Here is an 18367-nt window from a genome sequence, read left to right as displayed (position 1 = left end):
ACTAAAGACAAGCCTTGGAAGGTTCTGATCTTCAGGCCTTCAAAAAGCAAACTAGATGTTCTTTTCCAATTGAAGAACATTAAGTGTGTGATCATCTACTCACAGATCCTCTCAGACAAGAACGCCTGCACTGAACCACTAACATATCTACCAGCAGAACCATGACTGAATTTTTGGTAAAATCATTCAGAGAATAATGCTGCTTATCCGGGGTCTTGGAAAATTCAGAATTTCATGAAACAGAATTTGAATTGAATTGGCCACACCCTTCAGGATGTTGAATTGGAATTTGAAATGGAAAGACAAGAAGAATTTAATTCATTTCAATTTAAAGAAAGTCGAGGCAATGTCAGCAGCCATACCACCTGCAGTTCAGCTTGTATTTGTACGAGTGGGTAAAGTGTGCTTTATATTTGCATGATTGCAATAGAAAACTTGTGCCTAACTTTTACTCTGCTCTATCAACATACATTTAGTTTATACTGGCCCTTTACTGTGAATACGTATTTATTGTTTGCAAATTTAGCTGTTAACGTGTATAAGCATTTTTGAGGAATCTGCAGTAACTATTTTGTGAGTGTTCGTGGGCTGTGAGATGGACAGGTTGCTACACTTACTTGTTTAACTGTAAACCCACACACCTCTGGCACGTGTCAAATATATAATATTTTTTATTAACAGCTTGCTTATATTTTAATATTAAAAGCAAATGAAAGTATACTTGGCAAAAAGAATCACATTTCATGTAGTCGCTCCTATTTAATTCCCTATGTGTAGAACAATAAGTTTTGTGTTTCAGTTCAACCAAAGCCCTATAACAAAAACCAAAATTTTGTATTCCAAAATTTGTATTCCAATGCATATATTGTTTAATATTCAATATTCTTACATTTGATCAGCAAAAAACTTTCAAGTTGTATCATTTACATTACAATGGTCTGGCCTGAAACTTCTTCCTGCTACACTGAAGATTCGCTCAACAGGTGCAGAGAAAGCTGGTAGAGCAAGGTATTAAGGTACTAAGGTTCTAAGGTACTAAAGTACTTGCAGACAAGTTGTGCAGCTCTTTCCTGATTGGCTTTGTTTCCCGTTCATGAGGCCAAAGGGTATTGTGATTTATATTCTCTGCTAAACATTATGGTACATTATGTGAACCCTTGGCGTGGGGTGAGGGACTAATTTGACTTTCCATGTACAGAAAGAGTTTGGGACGTTTCCTCGGTTGGGCACTGCAGTCATTACATTGGGCACTGCAGTCATTACAGACTTTCAACTTCTCATATAAAAGGATCCTTTATTGTGTTAAGCTCTTCACCAATACATCATCTAGTTTGAAGCTTGGGTCAAGAGTGGAAAGCATCTGGAAGCATTACGTCTTCAAATTCTGCAAGACGCTTTTCAGTGGAGCTCTGGAGAATGGATGCCGCTTTGTTGTTGTGCAGTGTTTTTTCACTGCATGCCTTAAGCCTCGAACACAAAGAATCACCAAGCTGGAGGTACCACTCTGTCTGTTGCCTCCTCCGAAGGCTCCAGTACCACACAGAGTTCTTGTATGTGTTCAGAGTCTGAGTCTGTATGATTTTATATTCAATGGATGGCACTGAGCAGGGCACGGGAGCCGAGCAAGGACATCAGCAGGAATGTTAAGGGCTGACTTCAGCATCTTTAACTGGCGTTTTTGGATTTTGCCCAGAGTGAATTTGCTTTCAGATTGTTTGACTCCATTTTGTAAGAGAGCTTTCTGGGAAATGGAGTGCTCATCCATCATGATATACGAATTTAATTAATTCATTCTATGGAATAAATTTGTTTCAATTATTTATTCTATAAGTGGCACTCCAAATGTTGCATTCTTTCATCCTGAATTAAATAACATTTTATATGCTTTGTATGTTAACATGTTAGTATGTAATTCATACTGAAATATTAAGCTGCATTGTCGAGCACTGCATCTATACTATGTATATTAGAACTGTGTATCGTCAGGCCTTGGGCAACACGAACCACATCACGATACAATACAGCAACACACAAACTGGTTTGCGAAACATGAAAAATAAAAACGTGTATGTAATAATCATCTCTATTATTTGTAAATTTTCAGAACTACCAACTGTTCAAATAGCAGAATACTGAATGTCTTTTTTCGACAGTGTTTTAATTCAGAAATGTCAATTTACTTATCAACAGTTTACAGTTGCATTAGCACACTAGTAATGTCCTTATCTTGATTAACATTCTTTAGATTTATTATTTAGATTTAGTCTAAGTTTGTGGTTCTTCCACTACATTTAAACTCCACAATGCAAGTTTTGTATAATCCCCAAAATATTTCCGTAGGTTGGACATAGCAGGGGAATTTTGGAAAGATTTTTCCAAGACTCCATGATTTACAGACAACAATTGTGCACCACAAGCGTATTATCTACATACAGTTGATCAAATAGGTCTAGTCCCAAAACAGAAGTTGTTTCGATAATGCTATTACTCTTCATTTTTAAGATGAAGATTGACGTGTTCCATATCATTACATTTGATTGACAGTAGAAATGCTTGTCAGAATTCAAATTCAATGCAAATTCACTAACTGAATTGGAATTCCAGGGCAATTCTCAATTCAATTCTGAATGGTGCACAACATCAGCAAAAACAGCACAGGACGACTCAAACACATCTGTGCATGGGTTTGACGTGCCGTTGCCTGGGCAGCAAATTACTCCCTGGCCATAAAATCTGCATGAGTGGATCCTGCTGGAGCTACACTGGGTTCACAACTCATCTGGTCCGCATTAGGACTGCATGAAAACCATCAACAGTGCAACAAACAGGCTTCAGAGCTTCCAACAACCTGGGCAGCGTCTCCGAAATATTTACGAACTGCAATATCAAACACATACCGGCGAGAGTCGAGGCACGGAAAAATGCAAACAAATAACGAAAGAATCAAGACGGGGGGAGCATGGGGATATCAACTTAACTGCCTCAGGAGCATATGGGAACCATTTAAAACGATATTACTAGAATGTTCTGTCCCCTCCAGACAGTCACAGGCCGAGTCTACGAGCTGGAAACAATCAGAACACATGGTTCAGTCCAAACGAGTCCAATTCAGCTCAGAAGACTTTTGGAGTGGGTGGGGGCTATTTTTGGAAATCTGAGGATGGACGAAAGAGATTATGGTGAATCCGGTTAAGAAGGATAACCATGAAACTTAGAGTCGGGGTAGGGGGGAGGGGATGACACTAGTCAATCAGACTCATGTTTTTGGAGGGAGGGGGCATGTCGGAAGTTTTTGTTTTTCATGTGTGGGAAACGAGCCACGTGATTGGTTAGAATTTCCAAGAATATCTGTTCTGGCTTTAATTAGTTCAGGCTCTGTTTGTGAGGCAATCGCGTGATCCCATAGGGCCATTGTTAAATCCACAAAGGGAAATATTAGAGCTGACTGCCAACCCAGAGCGTACTCTACGAACAATGGTACATTATCATGGAGTAGTTAGGACCACTTCAACTTTAGGTGTCCACAAAATGCCAGCTTCACATAAAAACAAACACAAAGTATTTCTGCCTACTATCTGTTCACCCTTGTCAAAAAACAGCTGGCTTTCGACTTATGTCGACGCAAAAAATATCCGAGATACATGGAGTTTAAGGAAGCACTAACGCAAAAAGGCAACAAAAGCCTGTAAGTAAATTTATACTTTACCTTTTCATTTATTTATTTATTCCTTAGTGCATATTACTGGTATATTTCTAGCTTTTAAGTTTTTTGTTATTAGAATGGTATAAGAAGCTATATCTGCTTCCGTAAAATCTGCCTTACGTTAGCGTTTGTGGAACGCATTGCTTACATGAGTTGAGAACTGCCTGTATGTAGATTTCAGCAAATAATTCCACATAAGTGATTTACGTCATTTTGTTGTTTTAGTCGGGTTTATCTCAAAATGAGAACATCTATTATTTCGAGACTGACGTCACTAGCGGTTAAACGAGGACCATCATGCTTCCAGTAACCGAGTATTTATGTTGAATTATGCATTGGTTGCTTATGTTGGACATTTCTGCTGCCAGTGATCCGTTCAGAGTTAGTCGTGGAGTATTTAAACCGTCGATATTTGTAAGAAGAACATAATATCACATTTCTACCAGACATATATTTCTACCAGACATATTCTACCAGCATATACCATGTTCTTGTGCTGCTCCCAGGGAAATATATAGAGGCGGGGCCACAGGGCCACTGACCCCAGCTGATATCTGATTGGCTCCTGGAGTGCCCCCTCCCTTGCCATTGACTGATTCCAAATATATCACTGGCTAATGATGAGGTCGCCTCTCTGTATGAATTTTATGATCTTTCTTACGCCCCCCCCATCTTAAAAAAATCCTAGAATCACCCATGGTTGCCTCAGAGGGCTGAACATGTAGCAGACATCATGAACATACACGGCATCTCGGTTTCCATGGCCAGGGCAGGAGGACGTGTCCCTCACCTTTGTATCCGAGGATGGCCACAGCGATGGTCAGCAGGGCACACAGGACGTACAGCGGAACAATGGCCGTCTTCAGTGCCCACTCGTTTTTGCATTTCGTGCACTGGTTCCCCTCCTGGATCCCTGCAACGTGAAACGTGGAGGAGTCGGCATGGTGTGTCCAAAACCTCACAGCAGACAGAATGTGATCACCTATAGGGTCAAAGGTCACCCCAACCCCAGGGTCCATGCCACCCTACAATGTCACAACAAGCTTTCACAGGCTGTATTCATGATTAAATTTTGGATACTCGAAGAAGCGTATTCAGTTGCTGAAATGAAGCTTTATTTGCCATTTATACAACTGGTACATTGGAAATGGTTCCTAACATAGATGTGAGAGTGAAGTTGGGGGTCTGAGCACTGGGCCAGCCATTGAAGCTCAAGTGCCTAAAGGAGATCTGGTTACTCTGCCGAGCACAGGCTTTGAACCAACAACCTTCCGATCACAAGCACAGAGACCTAACCTGCCGAGCCATACGTCACAACCACAATGCAATTGGCCAACCGACTCAAAGGTACAACTGAAAATTCCATCCAGGTATTTAAATTGCAAATATTTTGATCACAGGTTGACCTTCAAACAACCTTACAGTGGACCACATGCAATGATATGCTTGAGACCGACATAGGAAACCATTCAAACAGGAGGTTATGACCAAGAAACGATGATCGTTCGTCCCGTGGTCTTAAACAAACAACAACAAAAAAAACAGACAACTCAAATCTCTCTCATTTCTTGGTGAGAGCACAAATCACTAATTCCCCTTGAGACAAAAGGATGTCTTTATCGCTCTCAAACCACCCACTTAGACAGGAACTCTTAATTGTCGATTTACTGAGGCCTACCAAACATGTTGCTTAAAGGTTAACCAAAAACAGAAGAAAAAGCAACAATAAAATAAAAAAAAAACATGCAGGATGGAAGGAGACAATAACCACCAACGAAGCCACGATTTCCAACACACAAAAGTGCTTTTACAGTGAAACTGGCTTCTCTCTGAAAAGCAATTTGCTCTGACCTATTTTAAGTCCAGCAAGGCAAACAGGCCATGAGAACCATGGTTTTATAGACAGCTGTGTTAAATAAGATCAAACAATTACGGGAAAACAGTTCATAAAGCCCAAAACCGCAGATTTAACCTTGGGTTGATCTGAAGGACAGCAGGTGGCATAGCGATCAGGGACGCGGCACAGAGGATTGTGGGATTGGCGTCATCCTGAAGTTTAACCTTAAATCTGACAGTATACATCCAGGCACGACAATAAGGAGTGATGGGAATCACAATAATTCAAAATTTTGAGGATATCACCCGCTAAGAAGGTAAAAAGCCCTGTAGTGATTTCATTGTTTTTATGAGTTTCAGAAACACATTCACAGAGATCTTGGCAGGAAGTAGGACAGCAGGCCCTATATTCCCCAGGCGACTGCACTCTTCCGGAACAGTCCGGAGATGCTCAGAGCAGGGACTGAGCTTTTCCAGGGCACATTCAAACCCGGAAAGGTCTGTGGCTCTCTCCTCCAGTTCTGAGCCCTAATTCACAGAAGACGGCCCAGGTGTTGGACTTAATTAGACAGCTGAGATCTTGTTTGGGCAAGAAAGTGCTAGAATCCCCTCAGCCCAATGACCCCAACCCACACCTGCATAGGGTTCTGTACATGCCGATATGTGGACGGGGGCCTCATTCAGACCCGGTCCTGCTGATGCCGGCATAGTGGGGGGCACACACCACAATGTAACAACAGGAATGCGTGTGGGAGGGAGGGAGGTGCTGTGATTAATTTATGATTCTGTGAGCTCATTTGGTTCTCTCAAGGACTGAGCACAGTAGCACTGTATGGCGCTGAGAGTCTGGCCAATGAAGCATGAGCTTGGAGCTGAAGATCGCCCCCTAGATTTAAAGCACGGTACTGAAGATCGAGTCAAGTGCATTGATCGATGTTTTTTTTTTTTTTTTTTAAATAATTTAAATAAAAAAAAATATTTGTAAGTTCTGCAAGTGTTTTTCAGTCAGAAGGAATCTGAGAAGTAAGATGTTTGCATGTGTCCAGCATGTCTCAGACGTCTGGTGTCGGGGGAAGGGGGGATTGTCAGGCTCCCTGGGGACAGTTTGAATTAAAAAAGCGACTGCACGTCCTCATCTCCGGGGCCAGAAATCCTCAAACATAACAAGAGTGGCTCCAGCGCTTGTGGGCAGAGCGGCGGGGCAGCTTGTTATTACCTCCCGTCTACAGCCACAGAAGGGATTCCGATTCTCCTTCCCTAACCCCAACCCCGTAAACCAGGCGAACGTTTACAGACCGAGTGTCTGACCCGTAATCCTCAGGTGTCGGCATAGCGACGGTCGTCGGGCCACTCGCAGCCTAACCCTCCAGGCTCAAGCACAATACTTAACCTTAGCGTTTTACGCCATATCTGGCTGCTTGCACGTCAAGCAGATAGTGAAAAAAAGTGGATGTGTGTGTCTGCAAATGCAAGACATGCTGTGATGTAATGAGAATCCAGCAGACCTCCCCCCCCCCCCCCCCCCCCACTGAGGCTCTCCCACTGACTGCCTCTAAATGAAAACAAGAGGCGCATGGCTGAACTCACCCCACCCCCAGGCCTGTTACATCAGCGCTTCGCTGTGTGTGGCTCACTGCTATGGAAGGATAGATTTATTGAACCTCCCCTGCAGGTCCGTGAAGGTTTCTCCTTAGCACGATGGGCCTTTCTCAGTACCTCTCAAACCAAGCATTTGCATGGGGCCCCACAGGGTTTGAAAAAGCTTCCTGTTGCCCACAGTCACTACACCAAATATTAAATAAATGCGTCCATTACTGAGGAGACGTTGAGGCAGCATGTTCTGCTAACCAGGTAGCTAGCTACAGTCTTCTGATTCTACTCACTAGCCATTTCTTTATTTTTTTTAATCATCTGACACGTTTACATGGGGCCCCTGAAGTTTGGTCCCTTGTTGACCACCAGCAGTCTCTACATTGGGGGGGGGGAGCCCAAAGTGACTTTCTGAGTGGGGCCCCCAAACAAACCAACAGCTAGCTTGAAGGCAAGATAGTTGGTCCCAGAAGACCAGGGTCACTGATCCTCCTATTGCTGACTAATCATTGTCTGAAAAACCCTGTTAAATCTGATTAATTTTCTTGCACGTTCCGTGCTAGATCTGCAAAGGGCAGCCTTTGCAGACTTTGAAAAATCGGACACTTCTCCTGCCGTGCACCTGAAATAAACTCCTGCACTCATGGAGGTCTTTTTGTGGGATTTTTACAACACCGGGAAACAGCGCCAACTTTCCTGTAAGCGAGCCGCGGGCAATTCCAACTCCAGCCACACGGGGCAGCTATAAAGGCCAGATCTTCTGGGAAGAAGCCCGGCGTTGGTGTGTGGACTGCTTCAGGACACACTAATTAGTCTTTTCTGGGATCAGAATCAGATTACCGCTGATCGAGCACTGGCCCCAGCTGAAAGCTGACTGGCCCACTCCCCTGTCACTCACCAATTCAAAGCATATCATTGGCTAACAATAAGGTTCACCCCTTCATATGAATTATGCCCCTTCTCATGTCCAACACCTTGAAAAAAATCTTAGAATCTCTCCTGCCACTGGAAGAATCACACCTGCACCCATAGGTACCTTATACCAACATCTGCCGAAGACCAGTTCCAATATTCAAGAACAGAAGTACAGAGGACAGTAAAAATCTCTGGATGATGTTCTTGCCCCGCCCCAAATTTCAAGGATACATTGGTTGCATCCTCACCAAATGACACCAATCTCATGATTCATTGTTTGGAAGCAAGTTACTAAGACCGGTCTTGTCAAGACCACAAGTACAATCTTTGCGTTCTTGGTATTGAGAAACACCCCATATCTGGGTCTTCCGTCAAATCCGAAGCACATGTTAAGATACCATCATTATCCATCATTTTAAAAGACGTGGGTGGTCTGGCGATATAGCTAATGAGCCAAGAGCCACCCTTTAAAAAACGAAAAATCTCTCTCACTATGCTAGTTTTTCACAGCTTTTAACTTAGGAGGACCAGAGGACGTTTTTTTCTCTCTCTAATGATACGTAAATAGGCTTGTTTTATGAAGCCAGGTCAGTTAAGCGAGGAACAGAAAGTCAGAAGGATCGTTTGGAGGTCCACAGCAACTGATGAGCACGTGATCCACGGTCATGTTTGGTGGATTGAGAAGATGTAGGTAGACAGACGGATAGCTAAGAGAGATCAGCACTGGTTCCAGAAGAGATAACGACTTGGATCAAGGTTTGGTTTCAACTTTGGTAGCTAGCTAACTTTGGTTAGCAGAAAAGGCCGCTTCAGCATCTCACAAACAGGGAAATCACTTATTAAATATTTAAATATTTAGTGCACTGACTGGCTATGAGCAACAGGAGGTCCCCAATCCTTGAGGGGCCAATGCAAATGCATAATTTGAGTAATGGCAAACACAACCACTGTTAAGTACACCACTGCATTGGTCCCCATAAAATGGCTTTAACTCTGACCTGACTTTAATTCAGAGAAGCCATTCTGCTTTAAAAAGTACCTCAAAATGCAGCAGAAATGTCCAGGAGCTGCGTTACACTATCTCTGATCGAGTCTTCATCTTCATCACTGTTGCACACTCTTGTTGTCAATGTTGCGCTTCTGCACTTTATTAGTACTGTGCTCCCGCTGTGGCTCTTTGCGCATCTTACTTGCACCTTTTATTAAACATTTATTGCTCACTTGTTCTCGGGGGGGGGGGGGACCATGTCTGATGCAGGGGGTCCGGCGCTTTACAGGGACAAAATGACAAAATGACATAATGTAAGGGGAGGGGTGGGTGACATTCTGTCACTGGGACCAGAAGTTCCAGCTACACTCCTGCTTATACTGCTTATTGCACTCCTGTCTGTCCCACCGTCTCCTCCCACACATGTGACGATAAACCTTGAAAGTAGGTTCATAAGAAGATCCCGGTTTGATCCACACATCTTCATGGGTGTTAAGAGGTCCACACACAGTCAATGAAGATACATGCAGTATATGCATAGGAAAGATGCTGTATGAGACTGTGCACAGGACCCTGAGGAGCGGTCTGGGACACTTTCTGGAAAAAGGTCTGGGTTGGTCCATCTGGCTTCAGCTTTGGGGGGAGTGGGGGCATCACCATGGACACTTGCTAATATGAACCTACTAAGTCACCCACAGAAATCCCCCACAGGCCACAGCTAGTACATGCCAGACAATCCCTGCCCTATGAAATACATCTGATAGCTTCCCCAGGAATCAACCTGTTCAGCTTCTTCTGTCTGGAGCCCCCCACCCGACACAAACCCACATGCTAATTTAAGACATCCTCACCCCACAGAGCTTGATCCAGAAGACTGGTGTGCAGCCCCCGGACGCGAGTTATGGTGAAGACTTGGGTTTTGTCTACAACATGAAAATTGGCTGCATTGAGACCCCCCCCCCCCCCCAACAACATTAAGATGGGACCACAAGCCTACAGGACTATCAAAAAGCGCCACCCCTACTCAAATGTCGCTTTTGTCATCCCAGAGCTGTCCCACACAGTTGGCAAAGCATCACAGACATCGCAGCCCCACCCATCTTATGATTGATTGCCCACATTGACGAATCGCATAGCGACACCTGACACCGTTGACTGCAGTCATTCGCCAACTCCTGATAAGTCCCAGAAGCCAGGGAAATGTACTGCATTGCTATTTTCTGGCAGCATGCTCGGTTCTGTGAGTCTCAGCCGAGCGGGGACCTCCCAGAATGCAATGGGGGTGCAGGCCCAGCCAACAGTCAAAGATGGGCAACGGGAAGTCCAATTCATCTAACTGAAACCGCAAAACAACCCACATCTGGGGTACTGATACTACAGGAATATGAAATCAGCAAAACACCGACTGCTTACAATTAGAGCCGAACACAACAGAACTCCAAAATAACAAAGACTCCATATTTCGTAACCACCCTCACAGCCATAGGCAACCTCAAACCTTATTTTCATATCCTTGCTCTCCAGATAATATCTTGAAAAAATAAAACCAAACCAGACTGTGCTCTGTTTTTCCAAATGACGTCAAGCCCAGAAATGATTAACGGATAAATTAACGTTCGGACACCTTCATGGACAGCAATTTAAACGACTTCCAGTCAAAAGCCCGTTCGCAGCTGCATCTTTACGCAATGCATCAGAAGAGCTTTCTCAAGGGTGCAACAGGATCCATCTCCTAGCACGTGAACTTACAACCGTTTCCTGCTAGCCCGCACGCTGGAATGGGGCTAACCCAGCGCTGCTAAAAGTTACACCTCAGTGGGAATTTCAGCCCTAATTAAAAATACTTCTTGCATAATGTGAGCGCGCCAGCGGTGCAGAAATTTCCGGAAGCATGCGAAGCATGCTCCCGGAGCGTGCAGAGGCAAACAAGTGATGTGGAATGCCGTTTGGCCGAACCCTCTTTTGTTTTCCTGGCCCTCATCAGAGACGATGGGGCCAGCCGTGGTCAGCCCGGGCGTGAATCCATGTGACACGTACGTGATCAGAGCTGGCACGAGAGGCGAGCTGCCCCTGCCAGGGGTGGGGGTGGGGGTGGGGGTGGGGGTGGGGGGGGGGGGTGCAGCTGTTTTGTGTGCATAGCAACCGATGACATTTCACCCCACCCCCCGTCAAACCAGCCAAAGGGGATGAAAATAACCTTTCCTGTAAATTACTTTTCTCCAGGGGTGATACTAAGATGTCTTAAGGTTGGGGGGTGGGGGGTAGCAGAAGAAGGGTTATAATTCATACAGAGGGGTCAATCTTGTCATCGGCCAATGATATGTTTCGAATCAATGAGTGACGGGGAGCGGACCAATCAGCTTTCACCTAGGGGCAATGCCCCGGTGTCCCGACGCTGTATATGGCCCTGCTGTTTTGACTATGTGGAAAATGAAGGTCAGGGACGATTAACACAACACACGATGAAGCTCGCCCGCACCTTGTGCGAGGACTTTCTCACTTGGGCGAACTTTCCGTCACAGAACCGGCAGAGGAGGACATTCCGAAGCCTCCAAAGACTGACTGACGGAAGAAAGTTACATAACTGGAGAAAAGAAAATGGACGTGAATGTTGCTGAATGTGTCCCGCGGTTTCAACACTCGGCATGCCTAGTGTTCCTCACCCCCCAGGTCTCCGCGACTCCTCCCAACAGATCTGCTTAGCTGCAAAGAGACGGGCTGATATAATATAACTACGGGGGGTGTAACATTTATAGACTCTTTCCCAGGATTCTTATGCAACCACCCTCCTCTCCTGGGGTTAGAGAAAATTTGATCCCCCCCCCACCCCCCCTCCACCACCCTATTCCCATCACAAATATTTACTTTAAAAGCACAAGCTTTCTGACACCTCTGTGAAAATTAAATATAGTACGAAAACTGGACTGAACAGACCAAGTGACTATATGCAGTATCCGCGTTCTCAGCTGTGCATGGATGTCTTCATAAGCCCCCCTCCCCATTAAAAACATGGAGGCCCTTTCCAGAGCTGCTTCAAAGGTAAGCGGGTAAAACAACGGAAAAATGGAAAAAGCACGGATGCAAGAAGACGGAAGTGAGAAAGGGCACACAAAAATCCCCAGCAGTGCATTATGGGTAATTTTTCACATCAGGTAACTGCATTTCATGTGTCTCACAAATGGGCAGAGGTGCCGCCTTGTGGGGGGGGCAGTAAAAATCAGACAACCATCGGTGATCTGCCTGTGGCAGCGACGGTGGGTCACAAAGGCTAAACATCCCATCAGCATCTCTATAGCAACATCGTAAAAAAAAAATTTTTAATTCCAAAATGTCAGAAGTTTGCTTCTCTATAACTAAAGTGACAGCATGTATAAGATGAATAAGAGGAGACCAGCCGTATCATTAGCCAATCATATGTTGTGAATCTGCGAGTAACAGGGGAGGTGCCACTCCAGGGGCCAATCAGCTATCAGTTTGGGTTAACGCACCTGTGGCCCTCCTCTGCATATGCCACTAGGTGTAATTAAACAGAGTTTGTAAATAAAAAATGTAGAATTTATTTCTATTTAAGCTCCTGGGAGACAGGGACCAGGACCCTGTCTGTTATCTTCGTACTGTAAGATAAGGAGCATAGGAGATACTCCTGGCTCTTCACTGTGAGCAGGGGGTCTTATAGTAGGGACAGCTCGCATCTACAGTTCTGGCTTTGATGACCTCCCCCTCCCCACATAACAACCTCCATAAAGACACATCCCAACCTGACACCCCCCCCCCCCCCACCCCGTTTGCTCCATTGCCAAACTAAATAAATGTTCCTGAGCGTTATTTCATGTGGGCTGATGCTAATCAAAGCGCAGTGCCCCCCCCCCCCACCCCCAACCCCCATGAGAGCCTACTTATCGTGCCCCCCCACCTGCATGGCGCCACCTCCAAAGCAGTCCTCCTTTCATGAGTGGAAATGGTTCAGCTTTCATAGTGGTTAAGCAAACAAGCCATCTTTTGGAAAGAAGAAAACCCTCAACAACAAAACTGCAGGAGGGGGGCTAAAAAGACACCCCCCCCCCCCCCCAATAAACTACTAGGACAGTGGTGGTGCATGAATCCATTGTGGGGGTGTGTGGTTCGGCAGATTTAGATTCTCTCCCTGTGTTTGGAAGGTTGCTAGTTCAAATCCCACGGTTGCTTTTGACTGTTGGGCCCTGAACCCCAATCACTCCACAGACTGTCCGATCCAGCTTTCTCAAAAATATGTCTCCTAAGTTAATATAATAAACATAACAATTATAAATATAATATGACATGAGTTTGTGTGGAGGACACAGAGAAGGCCAGCAGTGTGTTGAGGGCCAAGCCAACTGCAGCATCCATCATCTCAACATCCATCATCTCAACAGCCCCTTATGATTATCACTGAGCGTCGAGCTCGTGGCTCCATGGGGGTTGGGCCTCCTCTCGGTGCTCCCAGGTTTCCTTCAGGCACTAGGCATTCCTCCCAAAACTCGAGGGAGCACATGGAGGGACATCCTTCAGGTTGATCACCACCACCCTATGGTACAACAGCAGCTCCCTAATTACCAGGAGTCCTGCTGCTGATGACAGACCACAACGAGAGCAAAGCCAACCACTGTCCATCGATCTCAAAAGCTGATTTCAGAGAGACTCCATGACTTCCTGCTCCCCCCCCTCCATTAATACTAAAGCTAATGTGATAAAATGAGTAATGTACACTGTAATGTAAAGTCATTGGAGAAAACGAAGTGTTTGAGAACTATGTACAAATACAAATACAACAGAATACCAAACATTTTTCTCAGATCCTGAAGGTATATGTTGGAAAATAATTGCAAGGCGCAAAATATCACATATCCAGTTATTTTAGCTCATTATTTTAGAAAAAAAAAGTTTAGTTTAAAAAAAAAAAAAACTTTCACTTATAGCCTAAGCGTGGCTGTTTAAAGTTGTAATATTTCCCCCATTTCACTGCCTTGGCTCATCGTGGCGGGGAGTGTATTTCAGCAACAGGATGCGTAGTTATGGAAACGCTCGTTTCCTCATTACCGTGTTCAATGCGAGGTCACTCCGGAGCGGCTCATTTCGGGGGAGTACATTTGTGACACGTATCAGGGGGATTCTGTTCATTTGAAGCATTTATAGGAAAAGCTAATACTAGCTTTATGACTGATGATGTCACCATTCTGGGGGGTGCGGGGGGCGTAATCAAAAGGAGTCACGCTCCTGAAAGAATCCACCCCCCCCCCCCCCACCGACCCCCGTCATGGTGCAGGCCAGAAAAATAAAACACTGCTTAGAAGCAAAACATACAAACTTGCCGCCTCCCCCTCTTCAAAGCAGAACAATGTGCAGCTGGGGGAAAAACAAGCGTTAGTCTGGCATCTGGACGGTCACAGCTCAGCTTCTGGGGCTGAGAGCCGGGCCGTTTCATCACGCCTGCGTATAATGCAGCATGCATGCTCGACACTTTTATTAGTAAATAAAACCATCTCAGTAATAAAGAGATGTGGAGTGACCATCCCTCCATCTTTTAAATTCTTAGGGGGGCTGGTTGCTGTTCCAGGCAGCACACTGCACAAGACAGGGATCCTCAGATGGGGTGCGTTTGAAAATATATGCACTTCATACTCACACATTATACATTGCACATGTCTACCTTGCCATGTCTAGAATTAAGACTGAGATCTTGCCGTCAGTTTTGCTAATTTGGACCCAAAATCCGATGGCCGCCACAACAAGCAGTGAGCCAACATTCTCTCATTTTGCAGCATGCACCCCCCCCCACCCACATAAAGTCCCTGACTGATTACTCACCAAGTGATGTGGTCCTGTTTGCCACCACGGTGATACATGCGAGAGCCATGCATAGTCTTAAAGATACATTGCGACATTCATCATAAATATCACGAAATATCCAGTAAACCCAAATTAAGAGGCCATTTGAGGTTGTAAAAAGAAACACACTGGAAAATGAGAATATTTTGGAACATGCCGGAATACCCTGGAACATGGCAGAATATGCTGAAACATAACATAGTGGAGATGAGGAAAATGCCGACTGGTTCGAGGCTGGCCGATGACAGAGATCAGCCAGACCCACCTCTGTTCAAGCCGGAATCAGTTAAGGCTGTCAAATAAACTCACGTGAGCAGTCATCTGTCTGTAATCGCTTTTTTTTTTGCCCTTTCTTCAGGAGGTTGACCTGCTCCTACTTAGCCGGACAGGAATCATGCCTGAGGTACCGGGTCCAGGGCTCAGGTTTATGTCCAATTATACATCGAACAACAACGCAGGGGTCGTAAAACCCTTTTTTTTTTATGGCACTCGAGAAATTAACTCCCCGGTGCATCATATGACGGTATATGCTATGAGGTCACGCCTTGTAAAATGGGAACACGTCACCATCGTTTTCGAGATTGTGTCAGAGGTTACATGTTTCAGCAGTTGTCCATATCGGGACACCCAAAAAGATCATCACCAATGGGATCACCTGGTTCTGTTCCGTTCTTTCTTCCATCGCTTCCATCCTCATAAGGCAGGCGCGCAACCTTGGGTCATGAGGGTTGACAACTAACAGACCCCCATGACTCTAACCCCTGCGATGCGTACTCCCTCTGAAGAAAAAATATGTATCTACTTAGAAGGTCTCCAGGGATTCTGCGTCCATGGAAACGCCTTTCATTGAGCTTGAAAGAGCATGGAATGCTAAGGGGCCTGGCTTGCGGTGTTAACAGAAGGCCAAAATAAGAGTTGTTACCCCGAGAATGAACATGGCATCTGTACAATAGATGCCGCAGAGACTAGTAAGATTGGTGAATGCTCTGTGTATGCTATCATAAACACTACATGGAATGTCTCAGCTTGTCCCAGACGCCCCTTTCAACTGAAAAAATAGGAACTGAAAGAGGCCCTTACAACAGCTCTAGATAGGAACAGCCTATTCTTTACGCTGATATACCGCAATTTCCGTGAAAAATCCTACAGTAAAACAGCCAGGCTTCATCACAGGCCTTTCAAACAGGCTAGTCAGGTCAGAGACACTTTAACGCAAATTGTTGGCACAGGAGCCACCACTTCCTTCGTGAATCATATACAGTGGTGTAAATGGCGTGCGTCTTTGCACAAAACACACCCGCACAGCTGCAGAGCAGCTGGACAGTAAGAAGCCAAACAGTAAAAAAATTTAAAAATAATAAAAAATGGTGCTTTTGACCTAAAGCTTTCAGATTCCGGCTCTTGAAATGACATCTGTTGTCATGCCCTCGTCAGTAGAACACCTAGTTATACAAACAATTGATTTGGTTAAAAGGGCCTGGATACGAACTAAATATTAGCAATAAATTTTATTTATTGATCTTATGGCCCCATGCAAATTATGTCCTGATTTGAACCTCTGTGACTGCATGCTGCACTCATTAGCCACTATGTGTGCTGTTGCACATTTACACTAAGACTAGACCCATTTAGGAAGAGTTATGACTCTTCAACAGCCCATAATATTCAGAGAAAGACTGCTGAGTCCCAAGTCTTAACAGAAGCCATGTATTGACTCGCCCTCTTGTTGCCCTGCTATGACATTCGAAATCATTTAAAATGAATAATCCTGGTCATCTGACATGAGTCCTAACTGTTCCTTAAGCACCTAAAACCCACATCTTCACCATCAGAGTACAGTATCCAAGAGGAAAAGCATGGAGGACAGAAAGCAGATTAGGTAACCCCATGAAGAAGCAATTCTGCCCTACTTGACACCAGAATTATGTGGGATACCCAACGACCACCCAGCCTTTAAGAGTCAGCTATGATCAAAGTTGTCCATGTTTCCAATTAGCAGATGATGACTCTTTTTTATGTGAAAGTGGTACTCATGTAGCCAGAGTCTGTCAAACGGAACGTTGTGCCAAGGTAACTTTCACGCCAAAGTCTTCCAATACGAATAGAGACAAATTAGTGATTCTATGAGGCGAAACTTGCTTGTACGTTAACTTTTTAAATTATTTGTAACAAAAAATGGCTCCTGCATTAAATTATAAATTTCGGCGCCAAAGGGCACTCAAACGAGCAATAATGTCAAAAGGTCTGTATGGAAAAACTAAAGAAACTGTGACCAGGAATTTATAATGTGTAAGCCCATGCTATTGAAGTTTCCAGCAATAACTGACAAACATGCAGAGTGACATTGGGATTGTCTGGGAGCATGGCTAAAGGCCTACTGTCGTCCGGTCACTTTGGATGGGTCATCATAAGAAAGGCTTGGATGATTGAGTGTCTGGAAGTGGTGGGGGGCTGCAAAGTGAGTTCAGACGCAAGTCAGACCAGAAAGAGTCATAACCTCATAGATCTCACCACGATTTGGTCAATAACAGATGGAGAAACCCTGGACAGTTAATGTAATATCAAATACCTTGAACTACCCATCTCAGAAACTAGGGACATAGAACATAATGGGTTTGACAAGTTGGTGCAGAAGGTCATGACACCCCTGAGCATGCTCCAGACCACCATTTTAAGCTAGCTAACCAAAATAATGATTCAAATCACAACCCTCCTGGAAGTGGAAAATTTTGGGCATCTTCAAAAAACACAATACCGCAAGTTGAACTTTCCAGACATATATGAGAGCTCTCCTCCCTCCCAGGACAGCGGGGCTGAAATACACCAAGTTCACTTCTTACATCCAACAGCGAGCTATGTCTGTGTGAGGTCCAGATGCTTGGAGTCACCACAGAGCTCAGGCGGGCCCAACAGACTGATATGGGCCAATAAGTGTGGACGGGGGGGGGGGGGGGGGGTTGGGGGCATCAATACCTCCTGTCGACATTCAGCCCAAGGACAACATCCCCTAGTTCAGTGCTACACATTCTGGCACACTGCCTATACCACAGAACACTCCACCTACACAAAAAAGCAGGTTCAAGCACCAGAAAATACCCAAGAAACTAGGGTACTCCAATTTCTTCTCAACAACATATCAATAAGTAAACATCCAGAATTTCAAAACGAACTGAGCTGCCGTAGTCTGTCGTGGAACTGAAAAACATACTCGGCGTCAAGTTTGTGTTAGCTGTGACTATCATCTTGCAGCTAGCATTACAAGGGCCAGAACGTAATGGTGTTGGAACAAACAATCAAACTATCACCAAGAGAACATCTGCAGAGATGAACTACCTCAGATTAAAGGCTCTGGACAGCCTATCCTGTTGATGGAATTCTGATAATGATTTCCAGACCATGATCACAATTGATCATGTAATTTGAGCAAACAGTCTATCAAACAAAATAAGGTCAAGGTGTCTTTCTGTACTAGGGAGATGGAAACAGGG

The 18367-nt window shown here is 44.7% G+C and overlaps 1 protein-coding gene across 1 annotated transcript in view; it reads right to left on the bottom strand.

The window, feature by feature from the left end:
* The window catches only part of colec12 (collectin sub-family member 12), a 48262-nt gene that overhangs the window by 10701 nt on the left and 19194 nt on the right, over positions 1-18367 (bottom strand). The window contains exon 3 of the mRNA XM_023793400.2: positions 4494-4616. Within this exon, the coding sequence (XP_023649168.2) occupies positions 4494-4616 (123 nt within the window). The remainder of the gene's footprint in view (positions 1-4493; positions 4617-18367) is intronic.

This window comes from Paramormyrops kingsleyae, chromosome 4 (assembly GCF_048594095.1).
Source record: "Paramormyrops kingsleyae isolate MSU_618 chromosome 4, PKINGS_0.4, whole genome shotgun sequence".
Classification (NCBI taxonomy): domain Eukaryota; kingdom Metazoa; phylum Chordata; class Actinopteri; order Osteoglossiformes; family Mormyridae; genus Paramormyrops; species Paramormyrops kingsleyae.
Note: the sequence above shows the minus strand (reverse complement) of the source record. Positions and strands in the feature narration are given on the sequence as shown.